Source organism: Diadema antillarum, unplaced genomic scaffold, assembly GCF_040938485.1.
Source record: "Diadema antillarum isolate AM-2024a unplaced genomic scaffold, OU_Dant_1.0 seq00001040_RagTag, whole genome shotgun sequence".
Classification (NCBI taxonomy): domain Eukaryota; kingdom Metazoa; phylum Echinodermata; class Echinoidea; order Diadematoida; family Diadematidae; genus Diadema; species Diadema antillarum.
Window position 1 is genome coordinate 47,086 of NW_027271871.1, and position 18,433 is coordinate 65,518.

At 38.3% G+C, this 18,433-nt stretch overlaps 1 protein-coding gene and 1 long non-coding RNA gene across 2 annotated transcripts; one reads left to right on the forward strand and one right to left on the reverse strand.

Moving 5' to 3' along the window:
- Positions 1-4: 4 nt before the first annotated feature.
- On the forward strand, positions 5-14,141 carry LOC139742967 (uncharacterized). The gene is made up of 5 exons (XR_011711729.1): positions 5-483; positions 11,366-11,545; positions 11,935-12,076; positions 12,628-12,706; positions 13,808-14,141. It is a non-coding gene; the product is annotated as an uncharacterized lncRNA (long non-coding RNA).
- Positions 10,983-15,797, reverse strand: LOC139742966 (uncharacterized). The gene is made up of 9 exons (XM_071653474.1): positions 14,689-15,797; positions 14,252-14,461; positions 13,868-14,104; positions 13,558-13,634; positions 13,053-13,249; positions 12,593-12,922; positions 12,288-12,437; positions 11,907-12,099; positions 10,983-11,623 (listed from the first exon to the last, which is right to left on the reverse strand). The coding sequence occupies exons 1-9, from the start codon at positions 15,051-15,053 to the stop codon at positions 11,340-11,342; spliced, it is 2,043 nt and encodes a 680-aa protein (XP_071509575.1). The 5' UTR covers positions 15,054-15,797; the 3' UTR covers positions 10,983-11,339.
- Positions 15,798-18,433: the final 2,636 nt, after the last annotated feature.

Sequence of the window (18,433 nt, forward strand, 5' to 3'; positions counted from 1 at the left end):
CGTATGTGTCTGCTAGAATCCTAGCGGCCCTTCGCCGATGTATTTTCGCGCATGCGCACACGCGCTCTATGTTCGTCCCCATCCAGTCAATCATATGACCATATTTGGGTTGACTTTTGTTAACCACAACCCCAAACCACGCCCTTTTTAAGAATGATGGAAGTCCGATGTGGCTGGTACAAATACTGAATGATCGAAATACATCTTACAAGTGGACAAAATAAATCATTTTGACTATTTATTCTGCTAAAAAAAAAGACCTTACAATTTTTAAAAAATGCAATTAATGTCATCAAATTTTTTTTCTCTATTTTTAGGTCTAAATATCAGCTAAATAAAAGTTTTTCTATATTAGCCGACAAGTGTCGTGGAAACAGCCTATTCTCATGAGTTCCTTGGTACGTCGACCAACACGTAAACATTTTTTCCCTCGTCGGAAGAACTACTGAAAGTGACTGAGAAAATCAATTTCATCATTCCGAGGTAATGAAAATGTCCGTTTCATTAATAGCCCCATTCGTAGAATTCAATGTATGTTATTTTATCTACATATAGATACGAGGACATGCTGTGTTAGCTGTGTGTGGTCATTTGTATTTACTGAATCCTGGCTTACCTTGTAATGTAGGCTGCATGCTGCCTAAAATTGAATCATTCGACACGAATGGCCAATGTTCATACTTCCAGCTCAGACCTCCCACGTCACGTCACGATAGTACTTTCTTATAAATACCAGTACCTAGTAATTTAGTAAAGTTACATGTACTCTCTAAAAAAGAAAGAGTGAATTTTCACTCGATTTTCACTCCCCTTGGTAGTGACGTCAAGGATCACTAGAAGTGGAGTGAATTTCGAGTGAACAGAAATTTCACTCCAACAGAGAGTGAAAAAAGACGGAAATGTTTTTGGTGGGATGTTCACTCCTTTCTCACTCTAAATTCACTCCTGACGTATTTCACTCTTTTGTCAGTCGTTTTTCACTCCTTTCTCACTCTCAATTCACTCCTATTGTATTCACTCTTCTTTAACTCCGGAGGTTTTTCACTCCTTTTTCACTCTTTTTTCAATCCTTTTTCAATCTTTTTTCAATCCCAAACGGAATTACACTTCACATGAGCACACATCTCTATCACCATTGATCACAGCACTCAGTGCACTAGTTATTCAACCCTGGAAGAAAAAGTGACAATATGGTGATGAATTTGGGAATAATCTAGGTGGTCTGGAGTCATTTTTGGAATAATGAATACCAATCAAACCGATACAAACAAAAACAGCAAGCAACGTTCATAATATAGATATTTGTTAATATTAATGCATGTATTTAGAAGCCAACGATCCACCACTGGTAGCCCAGTGCATTGCCAACTTTGTGTTCCAGTTTTGAAAGTGATTCCTACCCGAGCTGGATCAATACATGAAACTGAATAAATATAAGCTAGTAATCCAAATGGCTGTTGTTTCATTCTTTCTTATTAATTTATTCTTTCTTTAAGTAGCATTGAGGGGGATATAAGAAGATAATATACTAAATGCTACACATGTTATGGTTTTTTTTAATGAGCTGATTCTCTATATTAAATAATGTGTGATGTCCACTAGATCACCTGAAATTAAAAAAAGGAATATACCTCTTGAAATATCTAAACTTCAACTGCAGAGCAGTACACCATTACAAACAGTCTTCATGTGCTGAGTATCTGGTTTTCCATGAATTATGTAGCCAATAATAATTATACATATTTTTATCATTTAAGAACAACTGTCACCATAATCATCACAAGATCCCTGTAAATATGCTATTCTAGCTGTCATTCCCAAAGCTCTACAAATGGAGAGTTTGTTTGCAAAAACTGGTAAGTCCATATGTGCCAAATGGAGATATTTGCGATTAAAGGTCAAGAAAAATAAAGAGAATAATAAGAAAATGTTTGCTTCTTTTGATCATAACTTCAAAAATGTACCTTTATATGTAGTGACCAATATATGATTTAAAAGGTATTATTTTGTACTTTATGACAGAGACCATACTTCAAAATCTTCAAAAATGGACATATCGTTTTTTGCGAACAAACTCTTCAAATATTAACATCACACATTTCCCCGAAAATATGCCAAATTCATAAAGTTTGTGCAAAAGTGAAAAATTTTACAAGTACCCTTCCTGAACATGTTTAATTTTCGACTACAAGTGAATGTAATTATTGCATGTTCAATGATAAGCTACAAAAGACTTGCAAAGTATAGTCACCATTATCTATATTATGATACAAAAACAATTACACATGTAGTAGGAATTGTGATTGCTTCGAAAAATTGACAAAAATACAGAAATTTTCAATACTGCATGGTTAATCAAGTTTGGATCCTCTGTCATGTAACACAGTGATGCTCTACAAGTACATTGTACAAATACCTAAACATACTCGATCAGAGAAGCATGGTCTTGACTTTAAGTAGGCTTTAGGTATTTATGTAGATGATAGAGCCAGAGGGGGGCCTCCCTGGAACCCCCCAGACCTCGGCCATCAACCGTGCGATCATTACAAAATCCACACACAAATTGCCTGTGACATAATCTATAAAACGGTAATGTTGATTTTCAACAACAACAACAAAGTCACTTGGCTAAATTATGCTAATTTGAGCATGAAATCAGACCATTTGCCATAAATAAAGTTCCAAAAAGGCACATTTTTTGTTCTTTGTGTAAATATTCTTTCTAGTGTCCATAGCAAATGAAAGATAAAAACTGTGCCATCAAAAAATTCTGAAGTATCTATTTTTTTCTATTTACTCATGTATTTCTTTGTTTCTTACTTTGTGTTTTTCATTGCCTTTTCAATGAAATTTGTCAGCAACACGTCCAGCATGAAAATATTTATGTTATTGATTACAATCAATAACCCCCCAAAATAATCATGCCTTCATGAAATTTGGCATGGAATGTCAAAGGGGAGGAGGGCTCGTAGCCCCCCCCCCCCCTCAACCGGGCCTACTATTTATGGAAAAAGAATTGCAATCAATACAGTTGACACAACATGTATCATATCATTGATCTTCTTCACCTAAATAAGGCATCATTGTACAATATTGAACACTTGTAATCCTTTTGCCAGATGTAGCAACAACTAATGCATGCAAACTGAATTTCTTATAGAGTGATTTCATGTGACGTCATGTTGGCCACCATAATGGTGGCTTCCATAGCAAAGGCGATCAATATTCATTCATGCATGCCTCTCTAACAAAGGTGTTCTTTTGCCTTAGGTTTCCCTGAAGTAAACATTGCTGCAGCTTTTGTATGCAGTCTTGATTTCTAGTCGGTTTAGGCAATTGACTTCATTAGGCTGCGTTCACATAGAAGTATACGGTATACGGTATTCGCTATTCGGGCACCCAGTAGGCCTACACCATCACCCGCACCGTCAACTCGCCATCCCATGCAGTGAGGATTTCTTCCTCCTACATCCCACCAAATCTTATTAACAATTTCTAAACTGCATCAGAATGTCAGTCTACATGCTTATTTTTGCTAAAGGGCAAATCCAGACCAAAATTGTCATTATTTCATAAACGAGAGACGGTATACACTGCAAGAAAATCGAACAAGCTCATTTCCCACTTTGCTATACTATTCTATGCTATTTGGTACATTCAAATAGTGCCCTCTTATGTGAACCGGTGTTAGGAAATCCTATCGTTCGATTCAAGCTATTCGCGTGCCCTCGAAAACGAGCCCCAAATACCCAAATAGTATACTTCTATGTGAACGCAGCCTTATGGTGGGCAATTGTGACATCACTGCTAACACTCTATATCAAAATATGATTGTCAGTTGCAGGTTATCTTAATAATTTGTTACGAGATCAAGGGAAGAATTATCCATAAGTTTGACTTGGCACATTAGTGAACTAATCTATTTAACTCCATCTACTCTAATGCCGTGGATTTATCAATGATCGGCTGCAGATGTTTCGTGGAAAAAGAAGTTGAACCAATTGAGCTTCTACCCACAAGTTTTTCAAAGTACAGTACATCAATTACATAAAGGTGAAAATGTACAAAATAACTCTGGGTCCCGTAACCCTAGGGATCAATGATTCCCATCAATTTTGTTTTATTTTTTTTAAAGATTTTTACCCCTACTCCAAAGAAGATGGATGCAATAAATTTGAGCACATGCATATTGTACTGCATCAATGCTAATCAAAGGGGGAGAAAGGTATGTGGTAAATTAATCACACCATGGAGACATGATCTTCATCCCAAGAGCATGGATGACCATTGGAAGATTCTACTATTTAGCTGCTATTTGTAGCATCCCCCCCCCCCCAAAAAAAAAAAAAAAAAATGAGGGAAAGAAAAAAAATTACATACGAGTGTCTGTCAACAGTTTTCTCTCTTGAATATTAGACTATGAAAAGGTTTTATTAAAGCAAGTCAGAATTGCCTGGAGAGAAGGGGGTGCTTAATCATGAGCACAGCCAGATTCGTATCATGCGGAATGCCAAGCTGTGTGTGGCCAAACATTCTTTGATATGCTTGGAACACCTCACAGATGAATGTATTGATTAACATGTGGCCATGAAGAGGAGATTTTTTTGACTATATAAGTCAAAACTATTTCCAGTTACTAGTATATACCACAATCAACAATTTAAAACATTAACAATCACACATTCTATGCAACAAACTCTTTTCATCGGCGAGCCCTGTTCTACTTTTAATGTTGAAGTGCTGCAGTACATCCTGGTAACAGCTTCATGCTAAACTACCGCTGAGCCTGATGAGGCTGACTCTTCAACAAGAATGTAAGTTCCAACGTCAGAGGAGCATATGCTGTATCTCAAAAGAGGAAAAGGCAAGGGTATTTAGACCTATACACCGATGGTAGCTGTCTCTTCTCATTGGGCTTCTAATCTAACGTTGGAATGGTGCTCGGTCAGGGGCTTGGTGGGAGCTGCAACTACTCTCTCTCTCTCTCTCTCTGCCTGAGGTGATGTGTGGTGTCATAGCTCCTCAAGGTCTTCAAACGATACTCAATGAATCCATGATCCTTGCCATACAGGTATACTCCTGAAATATAAAAATGCATTGTAAGTCAAAGCTTTTTCTTGAGTCTCAACAAATTTTACTTTGGCACAGAGTTGACTATAACTGATGAAGATCTGATAGCAGTAGAAATACATGTAGTGGCATTCTTATGGAAGAAAACGAGAATAGGTTTATTATAAATGAACGGCGCAACTGGCATGTTGGAACTTAAGTTACATTATGTTACGTTGAAGTTAACGTTCATCGAACCTAAGTCATGGAATCAGGCCAATCTGCACACAACTTTATTAGACATCTATGAGAAGGTACATCACAATCCCCACATTGCCTGTATATTTGCACAATGAGTTAATTAAGAAATACATGCAATTTCCCTGTAAAGGCCATTTTTTTTGGGGGGGGGAGGGGGGGGGGGGGTCATGCCCATAATCTGAAAAACTTTGGGTCCTTGCCCCCTAACTAAACAAGGATGATCAACTCCTCGTTTGGTTGCTTAATTCTGTCCACTAGCTCTTGAGAAAAGTTGAAAATGTTGAAGTTTTTGCAAGCTAGATGAATAAGATACCATGTATGTCACTTAATCTTTCTGCTAAAGAGGGCTAAAAAAAGTTGTAGATCACATAAACTTACGAGTATAAACTTACATGTCCTTTTGCACCTTGTGTGGTGTCTCACAAAGTGGGGTACTGCATCGCAACTGCCTTGGCTCCAACATCCTTTGCTCACTACTTGGTATCTGAATTTAAAAAGAAAGCAAGAAAAATGTTAATCATATTCTACGACGCAAACATCAAAAATGTGGCCCTCATTTTAATCTTTTAAGGGGCTGAACTAGTTTTATGTTTTTTTTTCTTGGCATTAATTTCTATTGCTATTCAGTACCACTGTTTCAAATACATTTATTGCTACTTAACTAGATATCAGTTAATACATATGACAATTTCATGCAGATAGGTTAAGTGTGAATGTGCACAGTTAGCAGAAAAAATTTATACAAGATGTGATTATCCATTGAACTTCATGGCACATCAACTCCCACTTTTTTATTAATCATTGTGATGATTAAATCATAAGTATTAGGACTATTATCAAATCAATATACATGTGGCCCGATGGGGCTACCACGAAAATAAGTCAGCGTGGAGTCTTGTACGTACACTCTGTTTACATGTTTCATACAAGTATACCAGTCTTTATTTTTAAATCTATAATCATCACTTCATTAACAATGTTATACTTACCGGTCCCTTCTACTTTCTTTCCTTTTTTTATTTTTTTATTTCTATTTTTTTTTGGGGGGGAGGGGGGAGCAAATTTTAGTCTGCTTTTCTCTATACTTGGGAAGACCAAAAAACAAAACAAAACAAAACAAAACAAATGCACAGGCAAATTACATGGTTATATATTGGATGGAAATGTACATTGTAGTACAAGACATGACAATGGGAAACTGGTATTCCAGACCAATTTTCAAATTATAATAATGATATATGAATAATAATAATATTTTAAATAATTGAACTTACACTGTACAGTTTTCTGCTTCCATTTTCAACAACAAATATGCTGCAATGATCTTGATGTGCAGATGTCTCCTCGGAACAGTCAGAACTCCTTCCCTCAGCTTTTGAAGTATCTCTTCCCCCTTGAAGTGATGTGTGTGTTGAATTCCTGGGCAAATAAGTAAAATTTAATGGTTTTATGAATAATACAAATGGCATGAGGATAGTAGGTTCCTCCAGTTTACATTATAAACTTGAAGAGCAAAATCATTTAACATACATATTTGACATAAGCAACAGCTCTACTTACACAACTCAAGACTGACCATAATATGGTTTTCACTTCTGTCGATACGGCAAGTACACGGTACACATTTTTCTTACACTGTAAATACAAGTACTAACCTGTCAAGACATTCATTGTCAGAGGGAAGGACAGCTCCAAAACTGCTCCATGAAGTATCTTGAAAATCATTTCTTCAAACAAAATAAAACCAACCAAGCATTCAGTCTCTTAATGTAGCCTCTTATGTAATTACTAAGACTCTAGAATGTAAAATAAATATAAATCAATTTCAAACTAGTCTCCCTTCATTAATCATTGTGGAAAACAACAGAATAGCTTACAGCAGGGTTAATGCAATGGAAGTCCATATCTCAGAGGCTCCGTCGCTGATGTTGGCCCGGTGTTTCCAGCATTCGTCAACCCTGAATTCAATGGCTAGTCGTTGTATGACCACATCTGGCACTTTGCAATCTGGTGATCTGCACCCTCTTCGTGTGACAGAGACTGTACAGCTATCAATATCTGTCTTTGTTCTCCAAATGATGACCCCTACACCGAGTTCCTTTAAAATCACTCCCGAAGAGCTGTCATGTCTACGTCCTTTAATATCTGGAGGAAAGTATGAAAACACAAGGTTCAGAAATGGATTTAGAACTCATTTCCACAAGACAATATGCAGTTGTTTTGTCCACACAAATACTAAGTGAGCACCAATACAAAAGCTAGTAGGCCTAATTACTTTTTAGCTACATCAGCATATTTAATGTTAGAATTAAAGACCCAAAGATGATCTCTGCCAAATTTCAATACCTAAGGTCACCTGTAACTTTCATAAAAAACAATGTTGAAAATAGTACCAGTCATCGTCTGCTACAAGGGGGATCGATCTCCATGATGTGTGAGCACGCTGATCTTCAGCTAGAAGTGTGATGTCACCGTGGACCAACACTAAACACGAACAGTACACGCATCATACTTCTTACCTAGTACAGTAGTAGATGATCACGACACATGACGTGGGAGCTAGTGTACGTGGTATTCTCCCAGCTGTTTGGATGCTCAAATGTAGCGGCAAATAAAAGTCCTTTTTACTAGGGCCTACATACAGTGTATATAATGAACAATAATCATAACTCACCAAATTTCACCATTCTTTATTACCGTACTGATCGAGATCACCATCTCATCTGGCAACACAGACCAGTGTCAGTGATTCGGCTGTCAACTCAACAATAGCAATGTACGTGTCTGGCGCTAGGCGCTTCTAATGTATTGCTTTAATTAGCACAGCTTAGTAACAGTTAGGACCCTATAGTATAAGTTCGATCTCTACACTCGACCACAGTAATCTCTGTGTGATGATATACTTACGAATGTCAATTCAATGACTAACGACCAACGTTTCATTCATCACTCATTTTTTTTTTTTTTTGAATAGTTCAAGCCCTAGATCCCAACGTGTACAATTCAGTTCAGTTCAGTTCAGTTTTTATTTTTATTTCAATTTTAATTAAAGTGTTGTCTAAAGACTCAACGTATTATTAGATCCCAACACCTAGCGTGTACCATCAGCTGAGTTTCGGCCTCGGATTCTAGCTGTTCGTAAGGTGTTCTATGGTATGACCAGCCCCATATAGCTAACTGTGTACAAACCATTGTACATTGATTGTTCGAAGGAGCGCCAGTACGGGCCCGGGGTTATTCGTATAGAACCCTAAAGGTAACTTACATAAATGGTCGTTTACGGAGAGGTATATAATTAGATCGATCTATGGTTTGCTTACCTTCAAAAATGTGAATAATATCTCCGCCCCACTCAATTTGAAGACAGACATTTTCTCCCGTCCATCACGACATCCAGGCTCAGATTCTCACGATTGCACTTACACGCACGTAAATCTGTGATCCTATGCATAATACACGCACAGCTAGCACACAGCACGCAATTGCACACAGTGTCACAGTCCACACACAGGCGACGCGTCGCTCTTCAGGTAAACCTGCCCGCGCCCAAGCCAGGGGAAATTGCGGCTGGTGATTGGCTTAGAGTAAACACATGACAGGGGAATTCTCAATTTCTATTGGCTTAGCCAAATGCGTTTAATTATGTATTCACTCGGAATTTACTCGGCTTAATTTTCACTCGGAATTCACTCGGCGAATGGGTTTCACACAAATTTCACTAGTTACAAGAGTGAAATTCACTCGACAACGAGTGAAAGTCACTCTTAATTGAGTGAAATTTTATTCACTCCTTCCGAGGAGTGAATTATTCACTCGAAATTTTTTAGAGAGTAACGTTAGAATATAACGTTAGGACTTGGGTATTCACTATTGTACTATCATGACTGTGAATATGTATAAATGACTGAAAGTTAATGTATGAATTTTGTTTGATAGTCATGCAGTGATACCGGTAGGCTACTACTTGAAATAATCTAACTGTTACAGACAGACAGAACAGAGACTCGGTAAAATGCTCAAGAGCTCAAGTGTCAGTGTGACAGTAACCAGCATGGCATGGTATACGTAACCTCGCATTTTATTCACTAGATAATCTATTTTGTACGACTTCACCAAGCAAGGTACAATACTGGTAGCCTAAAACAAGTCGACATTCGTTCCTAACCATTAGACCCTCTATTACCTGGGTATTGATTGTCCATATTGCCAACCATTAAAATGATACCCATGCCATATATAGATTCTAGTCTAGTGCCAGCTGAGAGAGAGAGAGTTGAAAAAAAAAAGGCGCCGAAAAAATTCAAAAAGAATAGAAATAAAGATGCTCTAGCTAAATGGAGCTAGTCATGTCATGTAACAAATATACTGAGCTGAAGCAAAATTTTCCTTGCTGTCACAAAGGAAATTGAATATATAGGTTCTATGAACACAAAGATGCACCGGTATAGAAGGCACACCGTACCGCAGTAGTACATTACTGTTACCAGTAGAAATAACTACCAGTGTTATACCCCTGGTACCGGTACCGGTTATACAGTTCATTCACTGTGTGCTTCACACGGCGTCAGGTTGGGCTACAGTAGAAAAAAGCATCCATTTCATCAGGTAATTTCATGATAAGACGTACCGGTACCCGAGTATATGACATTAAATTTACATCAACACAGCAAGATTTAGAGACTGAAGCAAGTGGCATTAATGGTACCAGTGCTGATTTGTGCCATGCATCCTTCAAAATGTCCATGCTAAATTGCTGTCATAATAAGTATGAGCTGCAGAGTGCAGAATGCAAGGCTTGGTTTACAAGATTTACGGTAACGGTATGTAACAGCTTGTACTGGTACATGATACAACTATGTTATCATCTGTAATGTCACTGCTCTGTAGGGAATTGTAAACAAATATCGAGAGCTCTAGTTACAAGCTCTTTGAATGACAGAGCATATGTCAAGCATGAATAGAAATATCAAATCAATCTACTACCAGGTACCGGTACACTTATTTTAAGGCACGTCATCAATAAGAGTACGAGCCTATCAATGCTAGTAACAAGATAATTACTGGTATGTAAATCAGCAAACCTTATGCAGGCCCACATACGTTAATCAAACTGGTGCAAATTAAACATTTGTTTGAATGCAAATATGACAGGTACTTTACTGTAATGTAGGAGCATTTTCTAGACTCTACTATAAGTTGCATTAGTTCAAGTTACTATATGCCTGACCCTCAAATACCATTCCTTGCCCAAAGTTCTGAAAATGCCCCCTCAGTGAGACATGCATCTGCACTGGCTGCTCAGCACATCAAATGACAATCAAATCATGTTGATTTGATGTGTTATAAAAGGCCCTAAATATAAATGCTTACATAATGTAAAAGCTATATCAAATGCACAAATGAAGCACTTGTTCAAGCTCCAGTTTGAATCTTGTACATCAGTCTTACAAACACAGACATTAGGCAGAAGTTCTAAAAATGTTATTTTGTTGCAAATCTCTCATAAAATGGAAAGTGACACAAGATGATCAAGCATCTGCTTCTGCAATTACAACTTCCAATTTATGGAATAACTTTCCATTACAAATCAAGAGTTTATTATCTTGGTCTGTTTTTAATGAAAAACAAAACAAATATATATGTGTTTAGTATTTGTTCAACACGTGGAGCTCTTTCAGTGCAGGGCATGATACATTGCATTTGGGAAAGATTGAATGCACTACCTTCTCTTGAAGCAGTCATGACAAAAAAAAAATATATCATTCATCACCTTGCTCTTGGCTTAGTGCCTATCAGCACATCAAGATAATGGAAAGTGATACACACTCCCTACTGTAAGCTTATGCATTAAAAAAAAAAAGAAAAATCCAGATTGTGATATAAAAACTTTCTAAGATGTACACGTATAGAGAAGTATGAGATGATTACCGGTACAGGACACAAATATGTGTATCATTATTACTGCATCAAATAAAAAAAAACTTTGCTGTTCATAATAAATGACACCAGAGAGTTATTGGATGTGAAACCTAATTATCCTTTGCATATGCCACAGGATTGCAGGCCAGCCATTGTCCCTTGATGCTCCTGAGAAGGATGTCGAGATCGTTAGAGAAGCCACGAAGATCGCGCTCGATGTTGTTTAGTTGGGCATGGACGCTTTCTCCACCCTGCTCCCCCATCATCCCAGGAGATGCCCCCCATTTCCGTAGCCAGGGAACAACATGCTCCTCAAGTAAGTGTAGCTTCGGTGGTGTGGATTCGCTTGGAAAATTGGCCCGGAAGAATGTAGTGTATGCTTTGATGTCATTCTCTGTTAGAATAAAAAAAAAAAAATGGGAAAAAATTATTAACAGTTATTAGACGTTAATGAATACAGAAAGAGCAGTATATTCAAGACCAACCAATATCTCGATGTTCTATTATCAAGATTCATTGTGTTGATTAGCATATTTTACTTTTGTGCACTGCATACACTTGGTCATAACAGCAGTATTTGATTTTTTGATGATTTGTTTAATTTACATGGCAGGTCTGATCTGATTTCATTTGTGTGTTTTTTTTTTTTTGGTCTTTTACAAGTGAAAATTTGATACCTAGTTCATCTATCTCCTCTTGCTCCAGGAAACGGCTTGTGTTCATTCTGCTGTGGCAGCGGCTGTAAAGGAGGAGAAGAGTTTCGTACCGCTTTGCTACTCTTTCTGCTTCGCCTATCACCGCTGAAGCTCCAGGACATACTCGTTCTGTCGTTGCCACAATCTTCCTGGTTAGTTTTCCAACATTGCTGGGCTGAAAGATATAAGAAATGCTTTATCCTTTAACCATAGTACAACATCAACTTTGAGACATAATGAATATATATTGTGTAACTTGTTGTGTCAGTTGGTTAAATATTAGCTTCATTATCAAAAAATAGAATGATATTTCTTCCAGATTTTTCAGATAGACAGTGTAACTTTTTAAAGATATGTTCATACCTGAAGGCACTTGTGTGCATGGTTGCCCACGAACGTTCTTCCGTAATAAGCCTGCCTGTGAATTGTCATTTCGTGCAGCGCCTCATCAAGGCTGGCAGTTATCTCTCCTGAACCTTTATTTTCTTTTGGCTGCTTCATCAAGTCGTCATTCTGTAACATAAATAATTTTCATCATTAATCATAAGAGAAAGATACCCGGTATTAGGTGATTGTTAATTAAAGGACAGTTCATTCACACTTTTTTCCAATATGCATGAAACAAGTTGGTGTGTACATATGTGTGTGACATAATTCATTTTGCTTACTGCCTTCTTTATCTCGGCGTCCTTCTCCCGCACAGCTTCCTGAAGAAGTGCCACCGGCTGGCTGGTTGACTCCTCGGGATAAAGCAGAAGAAAGCATGCCAGCTGCTCAGCCAGGTCAGTTCTCTCTGCTTCCATCTCCTTCAGAACTCCCAGCATCTTCTCTCTCTGCACAAGAGCTGCCATACTCTTTGAGAGCTGCTGTTCAGTTGGTTGTTCTCTCCTGGCAAGGTGACTTGCAGCTACCCTGTCCAATGTTTCACATGACCTTTCCAAACTCTGGAAGTGCTTCAGAAACAGGCCGAGGGTGATGTGTAAGCCAGGGGGGCAAACCTTTCGAAGCAAAATATAAAAGTGCATCTTGTTAGTAATTGTGAATGATAATTCAGGCATGCAGGGCAACAGATATGAATACAGGTTTCTTCAGGGTTTTTTTTTTTAATTTGTTTAAGTGATATCATACCTGGTCTATTGGGATGTTTAGAATGGGGGGCCTGATGACATTCATGTAGTCCTTTGCCTTGGCCTGTGGTGTTTCTTCGAACTTCTTGAGTTGTTCATGGAGGTTGGGGAGAGATCGCGATGGACTTGGTCCTCTCTGTGCCAGTGGGATGGCCATATCCCTCTTTGATATCTCGCAGTAGAGGCAAGGATGGCGTCCTGTATGCCAAGTAACATTTATAAAGTAGATTGCATAAGTTATTACTACCTTTCAAAGTCTTTGCATTTGGTTAAGGATTTCATTTTAGAATTATTGGCTTCCTCTTGGTGCCAAACATTAAAAAACCTACTGAGTTGTTTCATATTGACATTTGTTTTAATTAGAGCATTGGTGTATTAGTAACTTGCATTTCAATCTAGCATATTTTTTTGATTGGTCTATGTATATACATTATTATCATTATCGTTATCACTTTTGCCACAGTTTACTCTTCAGCATGCATTACAGGTTAGCTTTGATAACATACCATTCGGCCCCGTGAGTCCATACATCCTTGTTAAGTACTCATAATCCCCGAAATGGAATATCCGGATTGGTCTGCCTCTGAGTGGAAGATAAATTGGAAATATACATAGAATTGAAGAAGTAATATTTAAAATATTTCATCAGATTTGCAATTGTTACTGGCTATTGTATTCCAACACACAATGTTTCCACTTGCTATGATAAAGTGTTCGTTTGTTTTTTTTTTTTTTTTTTTTTTTTTTTTTTTACAGCTTCATTGAGTATTCTTCATGCTGATCTAGTGAAGGCCATGGTGCTTAGTCTGCCCATACCTCCAAGTCTTGGCTGCCAGTTTGTCCACTTCGATGGAGAACTTCTGGAGGACGAGACTGAGGTTGTAAGTATTGTCTGTTGCTTTGAATATCGCAACAACAATTGTATTTCTTAGGCTGTTAGGCCGGCTCACATTTGCAATCTGCATCATCAGTTTGAAGGTCGAGCCTCCTTTATCTCCTCCTAACTTGAGCCACACTTCCCCTGACGTCTTCTCAAATGTCAGGAGGTTTTGTCTGGAGGGATAGAAAAAATATATATACACGGATATATAATGGACTTTATATTCAAACAGTTTCCACATAGAGGTTTTGAGTAATATGCACTTGTTTTATCGTTGGATACTTTTTTAGAGATATGACATGAAAATAAAATGAACCAACCTTTCGTACTCATCCAGCTGCTGGAATGCTTTAAGCTCCAGATGTTTGACTGCAACCATTGCTGTCTTCTTGATGACAATTTCTTTGGTGTCTTCATCTGTGAACTGAAGTGGCATCCACTCTGCTGACAGATTGTTGCCCACTATTTGTGTTTCAATTGCTCGAACATTTTTTTCAGCCTGAGTTTTGACTTTTCTCTCTTTCAGCCACCTGATAAGTGAAACAAAGTAAAGCTAATATCACTTCTTGTGGTCATATTGCTGGGTAATCACTGAATGAAACAAAAATTAATGTAATATTTGATTACCTTGGGCCATATTATTAAGTAAAATCAATTGAGCCAAGCATGTACCTATGTGTGCATGTAAGAGCTTAAAGCTGTAGCATTTTCATACTAGATTAATGAATTTTCAAGATACCTGTGATTGTTTTCTTACTTCTTCAGTGTTCTTGTTTTCTTCCAACTCAGACCCAGCATGCACCTGACTTCAACGAGATCCCCGTCTGGGATTCGGATGGTGGCTGGAAGCAGGTCGTCCAGTTTGCCCCGATGATGAGCTGTGGCAATCTCATGCTTCAGCTGGCTCGCCGAATTACTGGCAGAGATGGTCTCTCTCAGTTGTGATATTGTGCTGCTCCTATTTCTCAAGCTTGCCTTGCAGCAGCGTTCACTGGCAATCCGTGGACAGGGGATTACTTTGGCCACCAGAGGCTTTATGAGAAAGAACATATTTACCATTGATTTTAGATTTATCTGTACTGTGCCAAAATTATCAATGCACTTATAGATTGTTGGGATCATGTTTAACCCATTGAAGCCTATAGTTCCGAGTATACTTGGGCAGGTGTCTATAGGAAATGCGTGTTGTAGCAATATCAGTCCGTCCTCAACAGGTTAAAAGATAGTGAAGGTTTCTTCAGTCTAGAAATCTCATATTTAAAATTGGCCTACAGTGCACTTCCATTTTATCAAATGCGTTAATAATGGAAATCTGGTTACAGTGAAGTAAAAACTTAGATCTCAACAATATTCTCTCTTTGTGTTTTTATTGTTTATTCGTTCAGTTATGATGAAATTTTGATATGTTCTTAAAGAAAACTGCTGGTTGCAATGACTTCAGATATAATGGGAGACCACTATTTCTACCTCTTTCTTGTCTTGGTTTTTATCTCAGGCTATCATACTGAATATTACAAAGAAGATTTTGTTTGTTTGTTTGTTTTAACAAGCTACCCTTATAGCTACTGTAATAATTCATTGATTTATAATTATACTACGGTAGAGTCAAGATAAGAAAAGGTATTCAAGTACAGAATGAAACTAATGCTAGTGTTATAGTGGAACCTAATGGAAGTACCAGGCAGCATTGTAAAGAAAAGTTATAGAAAAATACATGTAGTTTTATCCACCTGCATACTTGCTGCAGTTATTTTGAATTATACTTTCAGTAAATCCAAGATAAGAAAATATATTCAAGTACAGAATTAAACTAATGCTAGTATTATAGTGGAACCGAATGATGGAAGTACCAGGCAGCATTGTGAAGAAAAGTTATAGAAAAATACACATATTTTTATCCACCTGCATACTTAATGCAGTTATTTTGAAATATTTAGGCATACATAAAATTTCCGATATTTATTGGAGTTATTGTGCAATAAAAAATTATCCATATCAATCTATACAAGTGCCCTATTTTGTGATTTACCTGTCCACCTGTCCTGAAGGTTGCTGTTACACCGTCTCGTGAGCATTGTAGTTTCTCTCGTAGGAGAGCAGTGCCAATTTTTTCTTTTTGTTGTGGGGTGAGCTGGTGCAGTGCATGTAGTTGTGTAGTGTGTGCATATGTGTGGTCGTGTGCGACTGGTTCTGGGTCTTGATGTAGGTGATTGTGTGCGTCGTGATATGTGATGGGTCTTTTGCATGTAATGCATGTTGACAATGTTGCATTTAGAGTGTCCTGGAAATATTGAGGCGCTGCCTTGAGTTCTTTGAAGTGAGTTTCCCTAGAACAGACTGGACACGTTATGTGAACTTTGGTGTCACAGGTATACAAACGACGAACACAAGACAAACAAAACACATGTTCGCATGGCGTACAAACAGGAAACACAAGAACAGAACTGCACACTCGACAAGACAGATTAGCCAGTCCTTCGCCCAACATGAAAGTTTGCTTTATTTTGTTTTCATTGACTTCATCAGTCACCCCACTAAAGCTTGTTGCTATTGCATTCAGTGTTGCTTCTAGAGAGTGGTCAATAGGGGGACGTCCTGGATGACATTTCTTTAATGGTCTCCCTCCTTTTGACAGTTTCTGGGCCTCACAACAGATTTCACAGCTTCTGTTTCTTTTGTGGGGTTCCCACTGTGCAGGTGGTTCCCAGCTGTGCACACTGCCCTTTTTCTTATGAATTTGGGCGTAGCATCCCAAGCAAAATTGTGCTGGGTGAACACCATCTACATCGTCTACAACCGAAATTCCAGTGATGACCTTGATCAGGTCTCCATACTTGATCACACTGAAAGATTTGTTATATTTTGATACTCTCCCCCCACAAAATCTACAAAGTATTTTCAAGTTTGCCATGTGCTCATCCAACCCCACTCCCACCCCGGCAACGCCCCCCTGTTTACTGCCCCCGGATTGGTGCATCACGTACGTCTATTGTATACAACACGCGTAACTTGGTGGTGTACGCGGTAGGCGTGTTTTATGTGTGATGAATGACGGGTAGAATCAAAGGAAAATGATACCGGGAGAAAAAAAGTTTACTGAATAGAAATGGTTCCTGAAGATTCGTTTACTCTTAAACTTTCAGAAAATATACTACAATAAGCTTTAAAAACTTTTACGTAATAGTGACAATTGTCAGAAAATCTCACAAATATTGTGTTTTAAAAACTAAAAAACGCTCACCCCACCGTACGCCAGGACATGTCGTCCACGTACGATCGGGTTTTGTATCAAATAATCAGGAGTCTGTGGGGTACTGAATGCATTAGGTGAACGAGAAGGGTTCCAGTGAGCATGGGTATGTTTCTGAAATTCCATTGGTCGGTTAATTTTTTTTTTATAGGCCTGAAGACCCACCCCTTTCTCCAGATTTTTTTTTTTCAATTCAAACGCGAGACGAAAGTGTATAGCGCCACCTCTCGACCAGTCACTGCAGTATGGCGCAGAGCGCTAAGTTTCCACCAAAGAGATTATACCACAAGAGGGCGTAGTCCAGTGGGGAGGCAGCCGCGCGAGGGAGCTGCCATTTCGCGTTGTGGGAGCCGCCATTGCACGGATCCTGTACAGTTATTAATCAATAGATGGCAGCGCACTGTTTTATGCGCTCGACTTGAATATTCGGCGCAGTGACCGTGCGTTGTTTCATTGTGACGTCACAATGGTCATGTTTAAGCGTCATAATGGTGCTGATGTTGTTTGATTTTATGGCATGAGTGGGAATGTACGCGAAACAAACGTCATAATGCTCAAGTACTGTCTAGTCTACACCCAAGTTTCCACTATTTATTTTGCGAACAACAAAAAGGTCTGGACTCTACCAAATGGTTCAAATGATATGATATCATCGTAGAAATTAATATTTAAACAATTAACCACATTCTTATTCTGAAAATGAAAATGTGTAATGAAGAATAACATATCATTCCAGATATGATATGAGAAGATATGACTTGAACGTAGACTTCGATCCAGTGCCAGGAGCTGAGTGTGCGCTCCCTCTTCAATTTTGGACGCACTATTTGTACGCACGCGTATGGCGACTACTTACTCTATAGGTATAATCTCTTTGGTTTCCACAGAGCCAATGGCGCGCGCACATACGTGACGTAAACACAAAGGACTTCAGCCTGTACAATGTATGTGCGGAAACTTTACACGGTACACGCGTGAACGCAGATTTTCGTTGAGCTCGGGATGTGCCAGATCTATCGACCTACTTTTTTTCAAGAAAACGCAAACGGCGTATTTTGCGGTTTTGTTGCAAACTTAATACTTCTAATTCAGCTGCTGTATAGCGCTAATAATACTGCGTCGCACTAGCAGACTACGAATCCGTGGCCATGGCAAACAATCATGTTTTTGTTGTTTGTTTTGCTTAATGTATTGTTTCGTTTTCAAGCACACAGTACCGGAAACCAGCCTCGTCCCGTGTTTTTAGTTTTGA

Excerpts from the sequence above, each read along its gene's own strand:
- LOC139742966 (XM_071653474.1), bottom strand. The coding sequence starts at position 15,053 with ATGATCCCAACAATCTATAAGTGCATTGATAATTTTGGCACAGTACAG. Across the intron at positions 14,105-14,251 it reads CAGCTGGATGAGTACGAAAG|ACAAAACCTCCTGACATTTG; the intron begins GTTGGTTCATTT and ends CTATCCCTCCAG. Across the intron at positions 12,438-12,592 it reads ACGCCGAGATAAAGAAGGCA|AATGACGACTTGATGAAGCA; the intron begins GTAAGCAAAATG and ends TTTATGTTACAG.